The 25,728-nt window shown below is 34.7% G+C and overlaps 2 protein-coding genes across 2 annotated transcripts in view; one reads left to right on the forward strand and one right to left on the reverse strand.

The window, feature by feature from the left end:
* Positions 1 to 2,136: 2,136 nt before the first annotated feature.
* LOC134542292 (uncharacterized) lies at positions 2,137 to 5,759 on the forward strand. Its single transcript, XM_063386441.1, has 3 exons — positions 2,137 to 2,274; positions 3,121 to 3,672; positions 5,751 to 5,759. The coding sequence occupies exons 1-3, from the start codon at positions 2,137 to 2,139 to the stop codon at positions 5,757 to 5,759; spliced, it is 699 nt and encodes a 232-aa protein (XP_063242511.1).
* Positions 5,760 to 6,239: 480 nt separating this feature from the next.
* Positions 6,240 to 25,728, reverse strand: part of LOC134541948 (prostatic acid phosphatase-like) — a 53,830-nt gene continuing 34,341 nt past the window's right edge. Inside the window, exons 6-8 of the mRNA XM_063385704.1 lie at positions 11,083 to 11,291; positions 6,584 to 6,767; positions 6,240 to 6,384 (exon numbers count right to left, since the gene is read on the reverse strand). Of these exons, the coding sequence (XP_063241774.1) occupies positions 6,290 to 6,384; positions 6,584 to 6,767; positions 11,083 to 11,291 (488 nt within the window). The 3' untranslated portion in view covers positions 6,240 to 6,289. The remainder of the gene's footprint in view (positions 6,385 to 6,583; positions 6,768 to 11,082; positions 11,292 to 25,728) is intronic.

Below are 25,728 nucleotides of genomic sequence, written 5' to 3' on the forward strand. Positions count from 1 at the left end.
TAGGAGATAAAAATAATGTTCACTTTGAGATACATAAAATATATACATAAGTGTGTATATTTTGGAACCACAAATGTTTTTATTTTTTATTTTTTATCTGGCACTATTCGATGGTGTGCAACGTTTTACTCTGCTACCTATCTATTTTACCAACATGACTTTTCAATTTCATTTCATTTCGCTTCATCTCAATAATGGCTGCGCGTGGTACGTGATCGCGTCATGATTATCACGCGATGCAGAGGTCTGCTTTTAACGTCGAGTGGTGACAGCACCATAGGAGCGGATCAACGAGAATGTCTTCAAATATCTTTGTAGCAGGTAAATATAGATACATAAAGGAAAACAAATTGCATGGTATCTTACACAAAACATTATATGCTTTCGGTGCAGGCAAAAGTGTTTGCTGGCTCATTAACACGATATTATTTTTTCTTTTTAAGATCATTTAATGTTTTGATCTCACTGTAGTCGTATCTACACCAACATATTTTCACGAGTATTTCTACTATTATTTATTTATTTATTTATTTAAGTGTACTTAGAAAAGGCTAGAATAAACATAGTTGATTTTCAGAAAGTTAAATCAGGCAGATATTTAAAGTATATAGAGATGTTTTAGAGTTAAGATAAATAACTAGTATAATGTATTGCCATTGAGTATATATATATATATATATATATATATATATATATATATATATATATATATACAAATTCTGAAAAGATTTGTTTTAAAATTTCATGACTTTGTTGATACAAAATTTTTACCATGTGTGTTTGTGTGGAAGTGTTATATTAATCCAGTCTTTTTTGGCTTGAAATTTAAAAAATAAATATATTAAAGCCTAATTTTACTCAATACTTTATGATGTGAAACTAAACAACCAGTGAAAAATCAATAAGCAGGATTTGTGTTCATCCCACTTTTCTTTTTAAATGAATGGTTCTGTGTAAAGAAGAGTGCGATATTTCTCCGTCATTAACTAGCAGATGCAATATTAAAAACAACGTGGTGATTTATTAACACGAATTGCTGATTTTAAGTTGTAGGTTGCTGCCACATGTATTTAAGAACTACATAAATATGTATTATTGAGAAATTTAGACTGTAAAATAAAAAAAAAATAAAAATCTATTTTTAAAAGCAGGGTTAAAAATATTTTTTAAGTTAAGTATTTTTGTCAGTTAACAGAAAGATAAAGCAAACCTTGTGTAATAAAACGTGGCAACGTTTTCACATCTGGTGTAGCCAAACTGTCCATAGAGCAGAGCATGAGGGCCCATATCTTCTAAATCCACGCGTGAGTCTAAATCAATGATTTTTTTTGTAGTTGCAGACGATTAGTCGTAAGATATATTCAACTCCTGGTAAAAGTGGAATTGAAATGGACTTCAGAGAACTACTTATTTCTGTCAAAACTCAATCAGTTATTGGTGGCTTGTAGAACAGTCGCTTATAGCCTTGTAATAATTACCTTTGGTAAATATTCTTATTAGATAAAATTCTAAGAGGCATTACCAACAATTTAAATGATAAAATTTTTTTACTCAAACTATGCATACAATTTTTGACAACAATACATTCTAATTTCAAGCAAAATAAAGTTTCTAAACTAAACCTTTCCTTGCAATCGGTTTCGCTCCCCAATCTCTCTCGTCTGTACAACATTGTGACATTGTGTTTTATTTTTATTCAATGTGGAACATACGTGCTGCTTAGGACGTTTTCATCTCCAAAAGTGAGATGCTCACACTTCCTGCTGCAGACATTATAAGGAACATGAGTACCAAAATCAAGCTTTATATAATTTAATCAAAGGTTTTGCATCAAATATATTTAAAATGGCTCTGCTATAATTCCAAAAGGAGAAAAATTTACTAACACTAAGATAACAAAAAAAATCATAATGGGTTATTGTTTTTTTTTTTTCAGATTCATTTTTCGTTTCAATATTTATGAAGATATTTTTAATAACATTTGCAGTAATGAAAATTTCCAACGGAAATAGTATTCTGCGTTCTGAACACAGCGACCAAGAACTCGCATTTTTTCGTTCTATGGACAATGTTAACAATATTATAGATTCACTCTTAATTAAAAATGTATACTTCATCGTGGCGGCAATAGAAAACATGCCCAACTGGGCACCAGTCCAGAAAATTCTCAGGCACATCCACCATGAAAAGTCCATCCCCGTGATCGCTGTTCAGAAACTGAGAGAACATTCAACATACAATGTTCATAAGCGCTCAGACAATCATGAAAAGAGCGTAGGTTTCCTCATGTTGTCTCCACGAATAAGTGATTCGTGTTTTGTTGACTTCAACTGGACGCGAATATCTTTCTGGAACTCCAGGGCATTCTTTGTTACAGTGATCACAGAACCTGTTTTCTGGGATCCTCCTCGAATTGCCAATATGTTTCTTGACTGCTGGAACAAATATAATCTCCTCAATGTAATACTTATCTGTATGACGGGAAAACATGGTGACGAGAGTGGAATGAATTTAAACATTTCAACTTTTAATCCATTTACAGAGAAGTTGTGTTTACTGGAATTAAAAGATACAGCGCTGTACGAAACACTGTTTGCGGAAAAGCTAGTTGATATTCATGGTTACAAAGTGCATATTAACACAAGCCCCGAACATCCTGCGTTAATCATAAATAACGACTCCAGTGGACAGCCACATTTCAATGGTCCTGATGGTCGAACACTTAACATATTACTTCACAACTGTAATGCCACTTATTATTTAAACCTTCATAAAGAGAGCTTTTACGAACGTGAAGACATCTCTTCCAAGTCACTATATGGAAACAGTCTATTATACACAATCGCCTTTTCAGATCAATTTCTGTACCCTCACTACTTTGGTTGCCTAACAGCGATTGTCCCGAAAGCACTTCGCTTGCCATACTACTTGAACATAACACTGCCTTTCACGAATGAAGTGTGGATTTATTTTGTGCTGACATCTCTTTGGGTGATGCTGTCATGGAAAGTTATTTCGATGTACGACAATGAGACGCCGCAAAAAGGAGAGGTTTTAGTGGAAGCAGTTAGACTTATAGTGCTTGGAGAGACAGAGAGGAAGCCACTGTTTGCTGTTCAGAGGTTGGTGGTATTCGTGGGTCTGGTTTTAAACATCTTGGTGGGGAACAGTTACCAAGGATCTCTGACCAGCGTCCTCACCACACCCCACTACTACCCCGACATGAACACCATAGATGAGCTCATGCAGTCAGAGCTGGGCATTACAGCAATGGCCACGTTCAACGGCATGGACCTCGACTTGTCCGACACCGACGACGAGTACATGTTTGAACTATTGAGAAGAGTAGTGTTTGTTCGGGATCTGCAGGAGGCCATGCGCATGGTCGCCGTGCACAGGAACGCCTGCAGATTCACCGAGAGCAACGTGGCCATCCTCGAGGCGAGGCAGCCGGAGTGGATCAGCGACGGCCAACCTCTGACACACATCATCAAAGATTGTGCATTCCGTTTACCTGTTAGCTACTTTGCTTCATCTGCTTCATCACCTTTTCTTGCTAGGTTCAGCACGCTTGTCCAGAGACTTGTTTCTGGAGGGTTATACATTAAGTGGTTTGATGACTTCACACAGGAATCACAGAAGGCATTTTTGAGGGAACTGTCGAAAGCGAAAGTAACAATTCCCTTAGCTATAAAACATCTTCTGGCTCCATTCTACTGTCTGTTGATTGGGCTGTTTATGAGCTGTATGATATTTTTAATTGAGATTTTAATGATTAAGTCTCCAATTGATTGGGCTGTTTCTCAGCTGTATGGCATTGTTAATTGAGATTTTAATGATGAAGTCTTTAAATTACCCCGTAGACTTGAAGTTAAAACAGTTCTAAAATAATTTTTGTAACGTTTATTCCGTGGAGTGTGTATGTATACTTAACTAAAGAAAAAGTAAGGGGATCATAATATGGTAACTTATTAGTTTATACGTACGTATATTAGTGTTGAATACTGGCTAATACCATATAATCTATTATTAGCCGAATCCATATAATTGGTATTAAGATGGGAAAAACTAATTTGGAAAAAATTAGTTTGGGCCTTAAGATTTGTGTTCTCTTTTGGTAACCAAAATTACCGAAAATATGATACACGAAAATAGAAGCTAAAACAATCTTGAAAATGAAATTCCATAAAAAAATTGTTTCGTGGGAGCGAAGTTAATACGTGAATGCATTAATTCATACATACAAACATACAAACAAGGAAACATACATTTGTGAACGCATGTCCGTATTAACTTTGTTTTCACAGATTTTTTTAAAATTCTTGATTTTTCTTCTTATCTCAGTTGGGTGCTGGGGTAGCTGCACTCCCAACTTTGAGAGGGACCGCAGTTACTCATACTTAACCCCCAACACCAGCACATTTGGAGTTGACTCATAATACACCACATGCTTCGCACGTACCCAGATGTTTTTAAGTGGAGGCGATTCAAATCTGGTGAAAGAGCAGACCATGACTATGAGACATGTCCTTGCAGCTAATCCATATTCAAGGGCACATGCGATTTAGAAAGCTGCTCATGCGAAGAATTAAGTGGGCTGGCACACAGTTGTGCATGAACCACATTCTTCGTCGTAATGTTAATGGCTTGTCTTCTTCGCCTGTAATGTGTGTATTGTTGTGACAATACCTGCGACATATCTAAAATGCACTTAAAACGGTTAGAAATTAGACTAGGATATTTGACAGGGTTATCTAGGTCTTGTTTTGACCGAGCTAGTTGTAAAGGTACAGAATTTAATTAATTTTTTATGTAATTTCACATTTATAGATAATCATGTCAAAATCATTGTTTGGTTTAAAATACTTAGAGTACTACACTGTAATCTATATAAAAATTTATGATGGAAGATATAACATTTTGTTTTTATGATACCTTTGTCAAGTTAAGAAAAATGAATGAAATTTAAGAAAAAGTTTGTAATAGCAAGACGTAAACTGTAAAACTTATTAAATTCAGCACTGTAAATAAGCAGTGTATTATATAGTTCTACGTACATTAATAATCACAAAAGAACTGGTGAAAGTAATGTGATCATTAAAGCGATATTCAAGATATTAGTACGAAACGTTTCTACAAGATTTAAGGTTCGTGAGTGCATTTGCTACATCGGGACGGTTAGGATTGGAGAAGTCAGCTGTGCGGAGAGAAGATACTATACATTCTGTTCCATCTTAGAACTGATGTCCTGCAAATATTCTGCACTGATTCTTAGATTGTGATAACTGTAAGATTTCTATGGACAATTGATGACCACTTCGGCAAAATCAAGGTATTAGTCCCATTGTACATGTTGGTATTGTTTGTAATTTGTTAGTTGTAGGAATGAGACTATCAATTTAATTTTTTTTTACCTTTAAAGTATCTTATGTGTTGGCAATATTAGTGGCTTCAACAAGGCATTGATATAATTTTAAATATTTTAATGCTTTATTATGATCAACAAGCTAATTAGTAGTCCTAGATAATAACGCTCTGGAATTATAATAGATTGTCATGTGTTTTTCTTGAGCTACGGTACTTATTTTGACGAAGACATATATATTTAAGTTGTATGTTTTGACTCTATGACATCTTACAAACTTTCAAGAATTTTATCAGTAATAATAGAGATTCAAATTAGTCACTGTTTCATTTTAAACTCTAATTATTGTTGAACCTAGATGACTTTTTGCAGAATGTGTTTATAGCAAAGATAAGAATTCACAATAATAGTTTAATTGTAGTAATATCATTGATAGATTAACCGGTCTGTATATGGTTCTAGTCTGGTATTCATATAGTTTATTTAAATGTATTTTGGAAAGTGAGTATCATAAATTTGTTATAAAATTTATTTTAAATTATTATTTATATTTTGGTTGTCTTTAACCAACTCTGTCGAAGACAAGCATAGGATATAAATTTCACTAATTCGGGTAGTGATATTACAAAGTCTTACATATCTCCAAATGACTTAGGTGTTGGCTATGATAAACATACCATACTTATTGGGGGTTAATATTAACTTTGAATTGATGGGAATAAGGTCACAGGTACATAAGGGCCTTATTTACAGCAAACTCCTTCCTCTTCTCTCAAATTTTGTTCACCAACATCGCAATATTCGTATTTGTATATCTAAATGTTATTCTAGTTATATGATTGTAACATGCAAAGAGAGAAATAAAATTAGACTATGACTATAACAGCGCTTTATTTAAATTGGGCGCGCAAAACCTTTTCTTCATTAGTTGCCAGGTGGCACCGTAAATGATAGGAAATGGAACAGACCATCTTCAGACTTCGGTCTCTTGAAACATTTTTCCCATTCCGGCAGAATAGCTGCAAAATAAATAATCATTTGCCAATTAATTGTTCCATATATTAAAACAAAACAAAACAGAATCGTCTGAAATAATGTGGTCATGGGTCACGGTATATAACATTAATGCTTAGCATGACCTTGATGGCAACTTGATAAAGCAGTCCTAGAGAGGTCGCGGCACACGCCCAGTGTATCTGGACTCGCGGACATTCTTACCGGCGGCGGGGACCTGGAAGAGGTACTCCGTCCCTGCCGTCACTTCCTCGGCGCACTCGGTGTCCAGGTCGTCGGGGATGACCTCCTTGGTCAGCTCCACGAACTGGTCCAGAGGGCACAGGGAGTCGCATCCCGGCAGCTGCAGGAGGTACGGCTCCGTCTCCGTGCTGTTCTTGTACGACACCTGCCGAAAGAAACACCAAGGTAAGTTTTAATTAATGCAGGAGGTACTTTGGCAATTCCAATTGGTTTATGATTAGTTACAACTGTGCCGCCAATAATATTTTTTGGCACAATTCTAAATTTGAATTTTGAAAAAAAAAATTGTATCTTTTTTTGCTGCTAAAATTTAAACTTTTCCCGCCTCTTGTACACTCCCATTTAATCTTTGTCAGGCCAGTATCCACAATGCTGTTCCCAGAGGTAGATCTGATTTTTGTCGAGCCAGTGCGATTCAGAAAGTGCGCTCATTTTATCCCCACCTTGATGCACAGCCGTCGCTTGAGACCAGAAGTGCTATGTCCTGCAAGCTATTAGAGCAGCTAGGTTCTGAGAGCCAGCCTTACGCTAGCGATTTCAGTGTACAGATACGGCCCCACGTTGTGGTAGCCACTTAAACTCTGTACGGATACGGATCACTATAACATGCCCTAAGTTATGGTAACCAACTTATTCTGTACTATCATGAGCATACAATAAAAAAAATTATTTAATAGGATTAGGCGCCTTGTATCATGATTAACATAACCTAGCCATAATTAGTACCACAATAAAATAAAACCAACATTTATTTTGTTAGAATACTCAACAATTAATCAACATGACTCTAAACACAGATTTCTCGAATATGTCCTGTTGTCACCTGAACTATCTCCTGTATGGTTTATTAGGTCCGACTAGCTCTGAACGGGTTCCTGGCCATGTGGCGGGAGACAGTGGCGACGAAATGAAGAGTTTATGCGTTAACTTTGTTATGGTTTAATTACACCTTCCCCTTAGTACATGGCGCTGTCACAATCCTAGCCCTTTCCGTCTGCGAGTGCATGGGCACGGCTCTAACACACTAGTGGTCGTTTTCTGGTTGATTCCGAACGCACAGATGTTTGCAGTCTGGCCTACACCACACGAGTCACACAGTACATTTCCTGACCAATCGGTGATCCGGTACACGACGATAGTATTCCCGGTTTGGGGCGCCCAGTTTACATGAGCACGAACTTAAAGGTGTTTATAGACTAGCCTACACAACACGTATCACACAGTACAATTACTGACCAATCAGTGGTCGACACGGGTTACGAATAGAGATACACTAAGACCCTGAATATTTAGAGTTTCGCTCCCTCACACCGATCACGCGGACGCGGTGAACTCTTTCACTACTCCGTTACACGGCAGACTTGATATCACCGAAATTTGGGGCGGACTTCAACGGCAATGCTAACGAGTTCGAACGGACCTGTAGTTAATGACGGATCCCCAATGGTTGAGGGATGATGGTCTCGTGTTGCGCGGCGCTTCCAACCCCGAGAGCCTCGTCGCGAGAACTGCCCCCTCCCCGCCGGAACTTCGCGCGCGAAAATCGTGCGGAGCGCGGCAGACGGTCTGGGCTCGAACTGCGGCCTTGTCGCGCGGTGAACAAGAAATAAACAAAATGACTTATCAAACATTACATAGTTAATTGGTCCCAGGAGGGGAAGATACACAGATTCCATCACTCCCACAGAATAGCCGCGCGGGCGGCTATTGCACGTCCGGCTCGCGGCCAATCGTCGCGTTGCACCTTGCACTAACACTGCACTTTGTTCGCGCTACACTACACGCCACTGCCACAAGCAGGAGAAGACGTTGGCACAACATAACGGACTGCGGAAATTAGGACGACACTTGGGTCGACGTCAGTCCAAAAGAAAACCAATGATGTCCAAATCTATGTTCAGTTACGTTGGGCACATGTTAATATTTATTTTAATAAGTAAGACACGAGACTCGGACTCCTAGGACTACTGGACCTGTGTGCGACAGTTTGATGAAATAGTTCGTTGTATCTAATAAAACTATTAAAAACACATCAATTGCTAATTTCGTGCGTGATTTTAATAGTGTTCACTGTGACGGAGCTATCGATTCTCGGCGCAAACGTTTCTAAATGATGGTGCAGCCAGCCATACCTGAGTCCTGTTACAAGGGAATTTCTCACCCTTATAATTCGCAGCAAAGTCGTCGCCGCGCTTTGTCTTCATTTGCTGACGTCCGTAGTGATTCGTTCTCGCGTTTAACTACACCTTTGTAGTTAAACACGACGCTGATCTGCTTCAAACGTCCAAATTCCGCACGGGAATTATCGCTGAATCACGCCATATTCCCGGCGTCAGAAGCACTTTTTTCTTAATATTTTAAATTTCACATTGTCGGTATTAATCGGCCAGTCCAAACGTAGACGCTAGGCGTCATTATTACAAGCAACCTATAATAATGTTATTGTTTCGAACCACGGCCGAATGTTGTTGATTTCATGCGTCGTTATGGCAACGTCTGAGGCCGCTAACGTTCGGGACCACGCCAAACAAAACACTGCCAAAAGTTAGGGAAGGAAACAAAAACCAAAGAAATGAGCATCAGAAACAGTTGCAGTGAACCTGTAAATACAGTAGTATTACATCAGACACGATCACGAGTCATTTTGCTCAAGCCCTCGGCACATCGCAGGCCTCTGGCGAGAGAGTTTCCCACTGCCCTAGCTCATTTTCCACCACCCCCCGTTACTGCCTTTCCAGGGAACCATGCCTAGTTCACTGACCGGCCACCAACCCCGGTCCGCTTCAAGGTCTCAACACTAGTCTGCGAATGTACCGTCTCTGCCCTCTCGTGGCGGATTTGAAAGTTATTTCCCCTGGGTGTTTAAACGCCTGCTAAACACCTGCCCCCTGGCGCCTAAAGCAGCAAGCAGTGCCCCGAAGTTCATTTTCAAGCCACCAGAGCGCTGCAATAGTCTCCTCCATAAGCTCCATGCTTTAGCAGCCGCTTTGTGCGAGAGATGTATGAGTCGATCTTTTCTTGTTTCGGACACCCCTCAGTAGGTCGCGCTGACATCGGCCAGTACCACCAACTTCGAGATATCGAAGTCAGTATTTCTCGACCAACCCCCTCGGAAATCTTGTAAACCTTTCGGTCCGGAAGCCGAAGTCTCTCCACTTTCTTTCGAAAGCCATCGGCTTTTTTTATTATGAGTCGCTACTGCCACAAAAGACTTCGCGCCGCGAGAGCAGACTGACAACATCGTATCCTCGGCGAGACGCTCAACAAGGCTTCAGTCCAGCTGTCGTTCAAATATGTAGTCAGCTAGGCAAGGGACGTTATCCCTATAACTCATTTCTTAATTAGTAATTAGTCGGTCTGCGTGCCTCGTAAAAATAGTCATTGTTCGCTAATAATACTTAATAATACTTTAAATATAATTCAATATAATTTAATAATTTTCATATATTTGTTATTTCCACCCCTTCCAGTAATAATCTGGGATATAAAATTTACTATAGACAAAAGTTTTAAGCAACATTTTAAAGGAAAACAAAAATTAACATTAATTTGGTAGGGAAGTTTTAATTACTTTCTTATTTCAACCCCAGATTTTTTCAACCCCTTGCAAAAATGGTTTGTATTATCAAAAATTGTTTCAGACAAAAGTTTTAGATAAAAAATTATAAGATTAACACACAATTGTACGAATTCGATGTTGTGCCTACCAAGAGAGTTTTAATTTTTTTTTTGTCATCCAGCCCTTGTTTAATCAACCCCTTGTAGTTATGGTTAGTTGTATCAACAACTTATCCAAACAAAAGATTTTGGTATTACTCCTACGAGTTATAATACTTTAAAACGAATGGGATATTTTCATATTATGGCAGTTCCAGCTATTTTTATGTTTTTCAAAAAAACTTCCCCATTTCTACCCCTTTGGTTGGATATTGCCCATTAAAGAACTCAACCGAGATTTTCCACAACTTGATTTTATGTATCAGTTTGAAAGTGAGTTATAATAAAATTGCTGCAGTTAATTTGTCCACAATATTGTTATATATATATATATATATATATATATATATATATATATATATATATATATTAAAAAAATTTGTTTAATACTGCTTTTAAAAATTACCTAAAATCTATATCGTTTATATTGCATATTTCACTATGTCTAGTATAATTTGGTATTTAAATTCTTCTAATCTACCAATTCTAATCAAAGTTATACTTAGTAATTTTTTTTGAATAATTTACATAAAATAAATTTTTGGGGAAGGTTCTTAAAAATCACTACCATATGATATATAGTACCTAATCACAGAAGATAACAAAGTTCCAGAATTGAAATATTTTTTTCCCCTTCTCCAGGGAACCTTGCAGAATTAATGGATTATTTCTTGTTTGATTCATTATTATTCTGTGATCAACCCGGATAGCGTGCGTATATAAATAATAAAAAAACTACTTACCGTGACGTAATAACTGTTGTTCAACGCTCTGAGTTCAGTGAGCACCGTAGACGCGTATGGAACCAAAATTCCGTTGAATACTTTCAGGGCCTGGAGGGTGTTGACAATGGTGGAGTCGTGAGCCGAGTACACGTACAGACTTCGGTCAGGGTTGAGCGTGCCGTTGATCTTGCGCTGCATGTTCTCGATGATCTCCTTCAGCATGGGACCTAGTTGAGGAAACAGTGTTGCCACGCCGTGATAACTACCCCGCAGCGATGACTGCGGCTGTACACCCCTGGCCACGTTGCAGTTACTACCCCGTAGAGATGACTGCCTTAATGATCGTAATTTGAAGGTGAGAATTAACTAAACTTAATTATCACTAACATATCCAAACATATTTAGTAAAAATACGCATATTTGTTTATATTTCAACATACTGAAACATTAAAAAAATATTTAAAGTTTATCTTGCCTTATTTTAAAACATTGGTCACCAGAATGGCTTGACTCAACTCTCTTCACCTCATATAGATTTTTAAATTTTATTTTCGCATAAAACAGTGCTCATTCGACAACTACCATAATCTGCTGAACATAGAATCTTTTCATTCAATTATCTTTCTTTTTCTCAACTTTTCTTTCTATTTTTAATTTAAAAACCTAAAAAAAAACTTAAAAAAAAATAATAATTCTATACATTTTTCTTTTATACCAAAATCTTCATAAACTACATTTTCGCATGTTCCAGTACATACCTTATTAACCCATTAATTTTCATCATTCACTTGTAACATATTGTTAAAGCATGAATACCTACTCTTTTTTTTTCTGAAATACCAGCGGTCAGAGTGTCACTTTCGTAGAGAGCAACTCCTCAATACTTCTTAACTTAAGCTATATTTTAATTCACCTTTTATGTTACTTTAGCTTAGTTGCTTTGAAAAGTACGTAGTGGTTGTGATGTTACACACACACACACACACACACCTATACGTGTTTAGGCCCCTATTCGAGGACCCCATTTTTTACCCTTAAATAGAGGACGGGAATACACAAACACTAACGTAGCTTCCGAGGACTATTACTTTAGCAAGCATATCAGAGGACCTGTCAGACTGAGGACCTTCACACAAAGTGTGTCTGGCGCTTTATCCGAGGACTGTAAAGTTTTACAGTTAACTGCAGGACTAGCAAAATCAGTATAAATGTTTCAACAAGACAGGGTTCCTGGTAGTCGTGTAGTCGAACCAGTGGTCCTTGCTAAGGTGATACGGAGTCGATTCTCGGGGTTCTTCCGTTTTCTTCCCTCTATAATCCCGCTGCTGCTCCATTTACATTTGACTTCGCTTCATCGTTACTAAATACCTATATGTTATAATTTCCGTAAAAGTTTTTTTTTGATAAAACCACTTATCCGAATTTGTGTAAACATACAAAAAAAAATATATTTTTTAACTGAATTAAAACATAAATTTCGCTCCAAAAACTTCATTTATTTAAATGTTATTCACGAAAAAATTGTTATGATGATTAATTTTTCTATTAATTGAGATTTTGAACTATGAATTACAATTCAATATTTGCAAGAGAACCCGTAGAACCCCGTTTTTCAGTTCTATATGTTCCAATTCCGATATAAAAAAATAATTAATGTTTTATTTGAAGACATCAATTCTGCTGGTATTGAACGAAGGTTTCAACCAACCTAAATAATAAACTAGATAAAACTAGTGATTTAAGAATAAGAAGTCAGAACTATATCCTACTTATCGTATTAAAGGAAAAATTTAATTTTCATACATATTAACATAGAAATCTCAACATATAAAATATTTAAAAACCAACAAATAAATTCTCAACGAAATGTTTAAACAACAGTGCAACCAATAATAAGTGTGATACAATTACAAAAATGTATTCAGTTAAATTTTATAAAAATTAAAAAAATTAAGGTATAATTAGTTTTTGGTAAGAGAATAAAACTTTCCGAAATTCTTGTCCAAACGAATGTTATTAGTTTCACGAAAAAACTGAATTACGAACTTTAAATAAGAACTATATTCTACGAAAAACAATGGACATTAAATAGTTTAGAATATTGTTTCATGTTTAATATTTAGACCGCATGGTTATAGTTACACACCAGCTTAAAATCAATTCTTAACCGTAGACTGTGTACTGCACCAATCAATCTAAGGACTTTTACACAGTTTGATATATACTATTTCATGACTTGATGTAAGTTTTTGGACATACGCCATTGCTAAGAACTTTTTCTGTTGAAGAAAAACTAATACATAAAATAAATAAAAATACACAAGAAAGACAAAAAACACACAAAATTAAGCAAACAATTGCTGTTGTCAACAAGAATATAAACACCACAAAATATTCCGAAACAGAAATATGGTCAACAAACAAAGAAAAAAGTACTAAGTGAACAAAAAAACACACAAATGATGACAACACAAAAATATTGAAACCAAAATAATTCAGCACAACAGTTGAATAGAGACAAAAACGCGACAAAACGAAAAGACAAAAAAAAAATACAATAGTTTTACCAAAACAGAAAAGAAAAAAAAATACAATAGTTTTCTGTTTTGGTAAAACTATTGTATTTTTTTTTGTCTTTTCGTTTTGTCGTGTTTTTGTCTCGTTTCAACTGTTGTGCTGAATTATTTTGGTTTCAATATTTTTGTGTTGTCATCATTTGTGTGTTTTTTTGTTCACTTAGTACTTTTTTCTTTGTTTGTTGACCATATTTCTGTTTCGGAATATTTTGTGGTGTTTATATTCTTGTTGACAACAGCAATTGTTTGCTTAATTTTGTGTGTTTTTTGTCTTTCTTGTGTATTTTTATTTATTTTATTTATTAGTTTTTCTTCAACAGAAAAAGTTCTTAGCAATGGCGTATGTCCAAAAACTTACATCAAGTCATGCACTCCCATTGCACAAATCTTTTAAAGATAACATACTATTTCATGTTAAATAAGAGTACCGCGTGGTCATTTACACATCAGTTTAAGCTCAATACTTAAACGAGGACTGTGTACTGTACCACTCAACCTAAGGACTGTTACACAGTTTTATATACTGTTCCATGTTTAATAAGAGGACCACATGGTCATTTACACACCAGTTTAAACTCAATACTTAACCGAGGACTGTGTATTGTACCACTCAATCTAAGGACCTTTACACAGTTTGATATACTGTTCCATGATTAATAAGAGGACCGCGTGGTTATATTTACACACCAGTAAAAACTCAGAATTTCACCGAGTATTTTGTCTTTTATCACTCAATATAAGGACCTTTACAAAGTTTATATGCTGTTCCATGTTTAATAAGAGGACCGCATGGTTATATTTGCACATCAGTTTAAACTCAATACTAAACCAAGGACTGTGTATTGTACCACTCAATCTAAGGACCTTTACACAGTTTGATATACTGTTCCATGTTTAATAAGAGGACCGCGTGGTTATATTTACACACCAGTAAAAACTCAGTATTTTACCGAGTATTTTGTCGTTTATCACTCAATATTTAGTTTATATGCTGTTCCATGTTTAATAAGAGGACTGCATGGTTATATTTGCACATCAGTTTAAACTCAATACTAAACCAAGGACTGTGTATTGTACCACTCAATCTAAGGACCTTTACACAGTTTGATATACTATTATATGTTTAATAAGACGACCATTTGGTTAAATTTACACACCGGTTTAAACTAAATACTTAACCGAGGACTGTGTATTGTACCACTCAATCTAAGGACCTTTACACAGTTTCCAGGGTGGTGGTGTTTTTGTGTTTCTGGCGCCACTCCCGTCCCCCTCCACCCCTCCATCCACACTCCACCCTGCCCGCTCGTCAACATGCTCCATCGCAACTTGCAGTTCGTGGAAACGTGCGACTCTACACAAAATCAGCTCAACACGTGTGTCTTCTCTCCAGTGCTGACAACTTATTCGTCACTCAGTGGCGGATCCAGCTTCAAATATTGGGAGGGACCGATGACCCAGTACCTCCTACTTTAATTGTGCGTCCGAAAATTTCGAAAACTAACAGCTTCTCAAGGGGCTATTTGAACACATGTATGACGTCACGTAAACATAAATTAGATAAACAAGTATCACAAAAAAATTAAAAAGTATTAAATTGAAATATTGAACCAAATTCTAAAGGTCAGATGCGGCAGGAAGCCTATTATATTTTTTCACACTTCAGTTTTTCGACAGTTTTTTTTTTTCTTTCAATGCGAAGTAGAGAAAAATCATAAAACGTTACCTGGTCCTAATCATCTCAGTGAACAGATATTTATTTCCAAACTTGGCCTTCCAATGTGCGCCAACTTACCACAAAAACTCATACATTCCCCTAACCTTTCTATTTTGAAATGCCTATATTCCTAATGTACCAATTTATAAAAATACCAAATAAATATTGGAATAAAATGTACTTATAAACAAAGTCCTCGTCATCAGCATACATAAATTAAATTTTTACATGTGAGATTTTTATAATAATCACATACCAAATTGTATTTTTGTCGCCATAATTTTATTAATTTAGAAATTTCTCTTGCTTCAAAAGGTTGAACCTTTATTTTTTTAATTGAGAATGTTATGGTTTTTTGTGCATTTTCCATTTGAATCTCCTAAATGAAAAAAATTATGGTCTGCGATTTTTAAATTTACTCCATAGAATAATCTATTCTCCTACAAAATACTAACAAATCACAGACAACACTTTAAAAGTTCTGTTATCATGTAGATGAAACTAGAGATTGATAGATATATACGTCAATTTCTTCAATACCAACTGGACACTGTTCAGTCTTGAAAAGAAAGATGTATGTTCATATGTTTAAATATAGAGAACACTTACGAAACTGATTATACAGTAGAACATTTTTGTATTTATGCATCTTTAATGCACCTGTACAGTAAGTTTAGGCTAAGGTTATTCTTCGAATAACTTTTGTTTCTGCTTAGATCGAAAACTTTTAAGGACGAGATACATTCCGATAATGGTTTTTATGTTTTTATAGTACTTCATGAAAGTTGTATAATTCTATGGGAGTGAAATGTACAAATGAAATATTCGAAACATATAAAGAATATCAACTTGAAAGTGTTAAAAACAATAATAAAGTTTTATAAAAACTATGTGATTATCACCATGTATGCCCTTATGTGTTCTTATTTGATTAGCATGCCGCTGTTTTAAATAAGTAATGAAGATGGGGTTGGAGAACGTTAGTTTAAATGTTTTGCATATCATAGCCGGATATATTTAAGGAGGTTGGGCAAAGGGGCATTAGTTCAGGTGGCTTGTCACATTGTGTGGGTTGGGGAGAAGTGAGTGGAACATTGTATATAAATGTTATTTATTTATATACAGATAAAAAAATATTTTATCATATTGCATTACAACAAAAGATAAGGTACAAATCGGGCAAACTTTCGGCACCGGAAAAGTGAAAAAAAAAAAAAAAAAAGTGCCGATCCTAAATACTGAAATACCTATGATGTAAATATAGGTAAATTACGTATTTTGTGATGTCATTTCTGTAAAAATATTTACATGAAGCGCTCAGTTTATCAGTGAAAACTGCCTACCACAAACAAATTTTAAGTTCTTACTTCCAAGAACCCTTAATGAAAGTAGCATTTTTCGTGGCTAGTCAGGAAAAATGTATATCAGGTGAGACAATATATATTTAGTTTCCTTGAAACGTGTTTATGTCCAATCGAAGTGTTGAAACAGCGTAAACATTTCAAGCGTTGGAGTAGGACGGTGGAAGGGGTGAAGGAGGGTGGGAGGTTGGGAGAGTGGGAGGGAGGCAGGCAGGCAGGCAGGCAGGGAGGGAGGTAATGAGGTACTCTCAACCCATTCTTAACCAAGTGCAACGTTGCCAAATTAGCGCAGTAGCTGTGTGTGGGATAGCTCACTTGCATTTTTCCAACGTTGCCTGAAACTGGTATCAATACACACACCAACAACAGAAGAGATATCTTGTATGTGAGCTTGGAAAGTAAGAGAAATTAGAAAGGGAAAAAAGATTAACTGTTACTAAAATACTGTTTACTCGCAATGATAATTAATTTTTTTCCCTTGTTTTAATACATCTATAATGAAGAGGTGGAATGAACATGACATACGACGCGTGAAAACATGATAGCGATAAATAAATAATATGTTTGTTCGTATTTATAGATTCATAAAGAAACGCACATCTACGCATTAAAATCAAAAATGTTTTTTCAAACACTTTTGTATTTATTTACTTACCCAGGTACCGAAATGGATGAATCTGAGTAAAGCTCAACAAATATAAAACAAACTACCTCGAAAACCCCAACTTGTAAAAGTGTTAATTCACAACTCAAATTCTATTTTACCGACAGAATGGTCAATTCTTAAAACCAGCATTTATTTATAGTCACAGAAAATGGCATCGAATGAAAGAAAAACTGATAGTAGAACTGGAATAGGGTATTTTTCATAGTACAGGTAACTAGAGATGATATTTTATTATATTTTTGATATATGTCTACAGAAATGACAACAGTTGTCTGTAAAAGTGCATTAAAATTTAATTGCGATACCTACCTTTTGCGATTATCGTTTTAAAACTGCATGTTAAAGACTTAAGTAGATAATATCATGTACATATGTAAGAACGCAATAACTTGCATTTGCATATGGGCGCAAGTTTGGTTTCGATGACACAAATTCACTTTGTGAGAACTAATTTTCATAAAAAAATCTACCCTATCCAGTTTTTATTATCGTTACTTACATGATATTGACTACGAGAACTTGTGCAAAAATCAATTCCCATATCTTCGCATAAAGTTATATCTAATAATTTATTAATATTACAAAAAAATAATTATACAAAATATTTATACGTAAAAATACGTGCATAATTTAAATTAGCAGGCTATACATTGTCAAGAAAATTCCCTTAAATAATACTTTCGTTGCACGGTTATCTTATTATAGTGTTGATGACAGCAGGAATTGCAACATAATTATTAGAGTGGAATCCTAACCAAATGGATGCCAACTCGGCCCTTATTTTTAGTACATTTAAAAATAACAAATAATATTTAATAATGTATGTTTTTAAAATATTAATTGAATATTAAGTACGAAAATTATATCACTAAAAATATTTATGTAGGTATGTTTATAAAGCAAGGCAAGGTTAAAATTTAACAATTCTAAATAAGTAAAACTACTTTAACCAACTATCTCTGTTATCCGTCACTACTTGTATGCAATTTTTTATGAAACGTTATTCATGCTGTTTCCGTAAAAAAAAAAAAAAACAGAACATTGCTTGAATAAAGCTCGAGCTGCAAATAAACAGAAGAAAATGACTTCTTTTTATAAGGATGTAAACAATTTAACTTAAAGAAATTCTCCAAAGTCCGTACATATGTACACATTGTACAAGATTGCTCATTAAACTATGTTATACTAAATTGGTAAATAAAACTACTATATATGTTATCTAATTAAAAATGGCTAACTTTTTTCCCCAAATAATTTAAAATCTCGTACTACTTATTTACTTATATTTAAATGTAACTGTTCACGTTTGAAATTGAATTTCTATTGTCCGTCTATTAAATTATCCGTCATAGGACCGGTCCCGAGGGTGACTATTAAAAAATTAGGTTTTACTTAAAAAATATGTTTAGTCTGTAAATGTTAGAATAAAAATTAAATCTGTGTAAGTTGGAAACAAATAAATATTGAATTAAGATAGATTTCAACTTACAAAACGTGATTGGTTTAAGTTACTAAGCCATGACCTAACACACTCTTTCACTCCGCCACGAATATCTAAATTGGTGTAAATATATATACTTTCAAAAACATTATGTATGTTTTAGGTACACCTTTTTCTAATCACACGATGTTTGTCTGCTAAAGTGTTAAGGTTACTGTGGATAAATTTTTACGGTTTTTCCACTATCTTTGACGTCACCATCCCCTAACACAACAGCAGACTTGAAACCCAGATTTTTCCATTCTCTTTAAATTTTCAAATCCGGAGTTTGTAATTGTGCCTATTACTTGCTTTGTCTTCCTTTTGATTGTAACACATTCTAGCATCACCTTTTGTTTCATCCAACGAGAGAACTGTAAAGCGCTCTCTTGTTGACACGATAGCAATTGAAAACACAAAATCTCTCAAGAGAGCAGCTGCTAACGGTAAAATAATTATTTTACTAAAGCTTCTATAAAAACTCAAAGATTTCCAAAACAACAGTAATTTAGCAGGAAGGCACGTGTTGTCTGACCGCATGTTGCTAAAAACCAGCCCAAGGAATATAAAAGTAGACAGAGATTTCACCCTTAGAATAAACATGATTTCTGCCCCCCCCCCCCTCCTCCTTCTGCTACTATCGGCTATAAATGATTCTGACGCTACTAACACAGCATAAAACCAAATGATTTAATTTTGACCCAAAATATATTAAATACTAGGTTTTCTTCGGAATTCATCCAGTACAGGATTTGGTATTTTAATACACATATACGTTTAAATAAAAAAGTCTTACGTTGTATTTCCTTGTTTTGATATTCATGTCAAAAAAGTTAAGTCTTTGTTTAATGTTTTATTACAGATTAAATGTGTTTAGATTATAAAATACTTGATTCACACTCCATTAACATCTTTGGGTTCTAAAATAACTTTATTAATTTACATAAATTCCCATATATTGAAATACATTATTGATAGAAGTTGTTATAAATATCGTAAAAATGCAAATAGGAATTTAAAATTAGTGCCTTCAAACACTCGATTGTTACATTAATATACACATGGGCACAAAAATATTAATACACATGTCTGTATTGAAATACAAACTTTTGTCGAGGTAACGCTGCTCATTTATATTTGATGCAATTCCCATTATTTAACATCAATGCATCCTGTTTATTTTTTATTTAATTCATAAGCCAGACGTTTGCCAAATAAAACGATATTTTCTTGAGCTCGATTAAAAAAAATACAAGTACTTCACCCTGACCGTGTAACATTTGCTGATTTACTTTTTTTTTATTTAAAACCATTTGTTAAATGGTTTCCTTAAAGCTTGAATAGTAAACTTTATTTTCTTGGGTGTAATATATATATATAATTTAACTCTGAATGTGAATGGCATTTTGATATTAGTACAGACGAATCGTTAGTGTTAAATAAGCACATCGTGAGACCTATCTTGTGACGACCCCCTGGGCTTCCCCGTGACGTCACGACTTCCAACCATGTTCCCGTTACTCCGCCGCGCCGGGGCAGTTATGGCCCTAACGCCCTTGGCGTGGCCCACACGGTGTTAGATGGAGACTTTCTGCGATTCTGACTTGTGCTCCAGGACACTTTTTTTTGTTCTACCTTTATTTAACGAATTATTTTAAGAAAACTTAAAACCTTTCGCTTTAGATTTTCCAAACTTCATGCCGATATAAATTATTTTTTTGACAAAAATGGTTAAATACCTAAGCATCACCAACGCCTTCTTAAACACTTTAAACGTGAAGTTTCAAATCAGTTTCAGGTATATGATATTATTTCTTAGTTATCATAGAGAATAAAATTTTGAAATTAATAATCATTTTTAATGATACTACTCATCTTAGATAAGCTTCTTTAGTTTACAGTAAATGCAAGGATAGTATTTATTTAAAATTTTCATTAACCTTTATTGCCATAGAAGTTCTAATTTCCAGTGCTAAGTATGTATTAGGGCCTACTGCCACAGCTACATAACCAAGCTTGAATCTAATAATTAAATACATGGCATTTAGACTGAAAAGCAGGCTCGCTCGATAATACAGTTCATAGCTATCTTTAGAAAAAAATATTTGCCAATTAAAAAGTTCAACATTTTTATAAAAATATATTTTATACAATACTTGATTTTTTAAATGTATAGACAATGGGTTTGAAACAATTCATTACAAATAATTTCAGCCCCTTTGAGAAATAGGTCACACAAAATTTATACCTACGCGTGAGATAAAAATGTAGCCGGCCTTAGTTTCATTTTTGACTGAAGTCAGTCGATAGTTAACTTAACAAAACTAGCTTTCCGTCTGCTTTAAAATAAATAAGTGTTGTTTTATTATTATGAGCTTATCTCATTCCTATTTTCTATGACCTGAAGATTGTACATGAAAAACATTTGTTTAGATAAAAGTCAACTTGTTACTGGTTGTAAAATTCACACGCTGTGAAAAATTCTGTTTGACGTTTTAACCAAGTCATGTTTAAAAATAATCTAATAATAAACATATCCAACAATTTTCCAGTAACAATAACATAATAAGTCTAAATAATAAATAAATTATCATCAGATAGTTTACTTAGATTTGAAACTAGGACTAAATTATCATATAAAAATAAAACTATTTTAGTGACAGCTGCAGAATAACACTACCATTGTAACATGGAAAAAATAATAATATGCTAAGCAATGGAGCCTTTTCATAGAATACATGTTTCATAATTTTGTTAAGTATATTCTTAAACTTCAAATATTACAAAATGTCTATTGCATGACTAATAATTTAACTTTTTCCAACCGTCTGTACATACAAAACATAACACACTACATAACACTACATACATAACACACATATGCACACTTCGTCCACAGTAACATGAATAGTATTCGAATTCTTTCAATTTATTGTAACAGATTTTGGAAGTAATTTATAACACCAAGAATATTTTGTTCATTTTATTTCAACCAATTTAAACTGCACAGTATGAATAGTTTACAATTTTCATTTGTTTATTTATTTTATATTGTTACGTAAAATAAAAACTCATAAATAATATTTATTTTATTTACAAATTTAACTAAATACCTACATATAACGCGTGTGCTACGTAGTTTTGGTGACAGTTACTTACGAAGTTCATAAAAATCAGAGTCGCTAAAAAAATTTTAAATAATGAAAAATTCTTAAAATGTAACTTATATTATATTTTTAGATGACTTGCAAACTTTCATATATATTAACACAAAGATAAGAGCGTTTTCATGTGACACTGTCATATAACGTCGTGAAATTTATGTGAAAAACTTGAAAAAGAAAGTTTGATTTTTGTGCTTCAAAGATTACACATAATCCCTTACAAATTAATAGCTATAATTCATCCCAACCTATTGAAACAGAGGTTTAATACAAAACCTCACTCTATTGACGAGGAATCCAACCCATGCCCAGGACGGATCTAGGGCTTTCCTTCAACGGGGTCAAAAATGTGTTTGCGCTTCCCACTCACAATGTATTACAGACCAACAGCAAAATTATTAATTTGCGTCCGTGTACATTATAGTCCTAGTATAAAATTAAAGTTAACATTCGTGCAACCCATGTACTTGAATTTCATTTCACAGGTTTTAGTATAAAAAAAATTTGGTTTGATGAAGCACGGACTGGATAAAAATTAGTAATTTTCCTAACTAAGAAATGTGGTGAATGTAGCCGACGCTCGGTGGGTTTACTTGGGGCTCTCTCGTGTTTTATCACCCCTTGAGGAAAATATATTTTTAACAGATAATAACAATTTTGTCACTATTTATTACATACAGCAAGCACTACGCGGATTTCACAAGGGACTTCCAGAAAAAAAAATCTGTCGCTCTCATCCCCACCCTGCTGTTCCTCCCGCGGATCAAAACAACTGCATTCCATGGTGAACACACCACAGATTGCACAAGTCACTGGTGATGTTCTGGCTTGCGATGCTCGAGCCGATCCCCCAAGAGAGACTTCACTCCTCACAGCACCGAGTCGGCACACAAGTCACACAAGTGATTCAAAGCCCACTATCGCCAGGCTCAGGCTTACACGCTATATTAATTCTTCCCCCCCCCCCCCGTAACATTTTTCATTTTCTCTCAATAAGTATTGGTCAATAGGTAGTACTGCTAATTAAATATTATATTTCTTTGCGTGTGTTGTTCTGTCACAGATATGTCCAACTGATATTTATAAAGTGTAATATAACGGGCGTAAAATGTTGCGTAAGTGTTAATTATTAGCAGTTTCGCAACTGTCTACACTCATTTTGTTGTAGTAGAACTACAAATGCAAAAGAGTTCTAAAGATAAAATCTATAGAAATAGCCCTTATAGTAGAGAAATGTCGTAAAAATGAAGTCATCAACATATGCAGGCTGTGCTCGGCTTGGCTTCAAGGTCACAGGTTGTGGAGTTAAGACGGGTCCTGTTGTTTTTCTGTAATATAAGTTTATTGTGTTGGTTGGGGGAGGGGAGTGGAGAGGTTTGTAAGCTGTCACCAGCTACCTACCCAGTAGCAAGATAGGCACACATAGTCTAGCCGTGGTTTTACTTCGCTCCTGACTGTGCGACCGGCCGAACCAACAGCAATTAGATACGGCACGCGGCAGAAGCGCCACGAACTCTTCGGCTGTGCACTTGATTTGCGCTGTAGGACGCAGCAAGCCTTGATCTTTACATTTAATGACCAATCCCCAGGTGCTTAGTCGGAGGAATTAGATTAGTTTTTCTGCGAGTCCGCCGGGATTCTACTCTAAATTAAAAATGACAAAAATCTCTACAGAAATTTGTAACATAAATTAACCTGCCCTCTGTAATAAGAGACCAGCATTTAGTTATGAAGATACCTTTATGAATACGTCCTGTTGACAGCGACGAGTTTTGTTATGACTGCAGAATTTTTGAAATTAAACTTTATGCAGACAATAAACGCATTTATCCTTAATACTTGATCTATTATTTGCAATAAACGATTTGTTCATCTCCAACTTAAAGGCGTATATAACACTTGGAAAGCACTAATAACCATCAGTTGTATATTTTTGGATTATATTTTCGTAATAAACCTTCAGCCGAAGTTTGTTGTTTGAATTCTTACTCATACTGGATAGCATCAGTTCTTCTTCATTGCACTAACGGCACAGATATCCATGAACTTAAATCATCTCTCTATTAATAGACGTAATTGTGTCAATGAAGCAAAATTTCCTTGAATACACCAGCAATAGTCTCCAAAAATAAAACACTTACGTAGGTTGGTTACTAAATGAGATTTTCTCCATGGTATCTCGGCTTCCTACATATAAAGAAGAATATTATAACAAAGTCTTACATTACAAATAAATAATAAAAATAATTAATATGGCTTAGGAAAATATTACTTATTATAGATAATATCAACACATGTAATAAATAATTTCTTTCGTTTCACAATCATAATCCTTGATTTATCTTCTCTTTGAAAATTTTATTTTTTACTTCCAAAATTTTCCTTGGCCCTGTATATGATTTTACTTATCTTTGTAAATGATCAAATCTATAGGGAAAAGTCGGTTAAATTACTCGTTTCCTTCGTTTATGCGAAGTGGAAATGAGCAGAAATACTGGCCTTCCTAATTAAAATCACTGTGGTTAAGTAACAAACGGTACATTGTGTGTACCTATTTTAGTTAGAATCTGCTTTTTTAACAGTTTAACTATAAAAATGCGAGTAATTAAAAGCACGTTTTTAAATATTACTATTAAAGTAAATAATTTTATGATAAGCGGGGGTGAATATGTCAACAGCACTTAACAGATCAATATAGTTGCTAAGTTATTTAAATGCACTGTATTTATTTCAGTAACATACTTATTTTATAGTACACGTTTTAGTCCAATTACTTATAGCGTGAGTGTAATAAATACTATTCATTATTAAATTATTTTTTAGGGGCTAGTGTTATAAACCAAAAGGTTATGCAAGTTTTGTTTCCAACAGTTGACCGTATTAACACGTCCGTGTACCACAACATTCTCTAGTGAGAAGTTATAAACATAAATTTCAACAACAAATATGTTTATTGGTTTAAATTTTTTAATGGCTTTTAAGTAGATAAGTTTATTACATTATTTACGATTGGTATATTTCGTGTCCATTTGCTGGCTATAAACAAGAGCGATTATAATAACAAATACGTAATTTATAGACAATATTCCATTATGATTTTATAAATTATAATTTTTTCTAAACAATTATTATTTATAAATTAACTCAAAGAGAGGTAAATAATAATTAATAAATACATTCCTAAGAACTACAGCAGAAAATTTAAATGTGTAAGTGAAACACATTTCTCAAACATGCATGTTATTCGGAAAGTCTTAGTTTTGCACCACGCGCGCAACGCGTTAGAAGAAGACGTGAGAGGATGACCTTGCGAATGGGTTGGTAACCTTCCAGGAAGGAGTTAGCAACGCAGCCGGCCTACGCCTCCTCTCCCAGACGCGTTATGGAGCCTCGGACCCTCTATGTCTCCATTAGAAATGTGCTTGCTGTGTTTATTCTGTGTTTTTACTGTTAAGTTGATTAAATGACTAGTCTGGAACCTATACTATTTTGAAATTCTTCATTTTTAAATATAAAATAAATATTTACGCCATTCCTCTACAAAGCTCTTGAAACTCTCAGTTTTTTTAATCACAATGGTGATAACGGTGCGAAGATTTATTTTGCATATGGATACCTGTCCGGCAGCCGGTCTGGATTCTAATGATTCAACCATGCGACTTCGAAATCTTCTTAAGAGGATAGGAAAAGTAGCAACGT

The sequence above is a fragment of the Bacillus rossius genome (genome assembly GCF_032445375.1).
Source record: "Bacillus rossius redtenbacheri isolate Brsri chromosome 4 unlocalized genomic scaffold, Brsri_v3 Brsri_v3_scf4_2, whole genome shotgun sequence".
In the NCBI taxonomy this organism is placed as follows: domain Eukaryota; kingdom Metazoa; phylum Arthropoda; class Insecta; order Phasmatodea; family Bacillidae; genus Bacillus; species Bacillus rossius.

Coding starts and splice junctions, on each gene's coding strand:
- LOC134542292 (XM_063386441.1), top strand. CDS start 2,137: ATGCCCAACTGGGCACCAGTCCAGAAAATTCTCAGGCACATCCACCAT. Junction 2,275..3,120: donor CAGACAATCATGAAAAGAGC/GTAGGTTTCCTC, acceptor TTTGCTGTTCAG/AGGTTGGTGGTATTCGTGGG.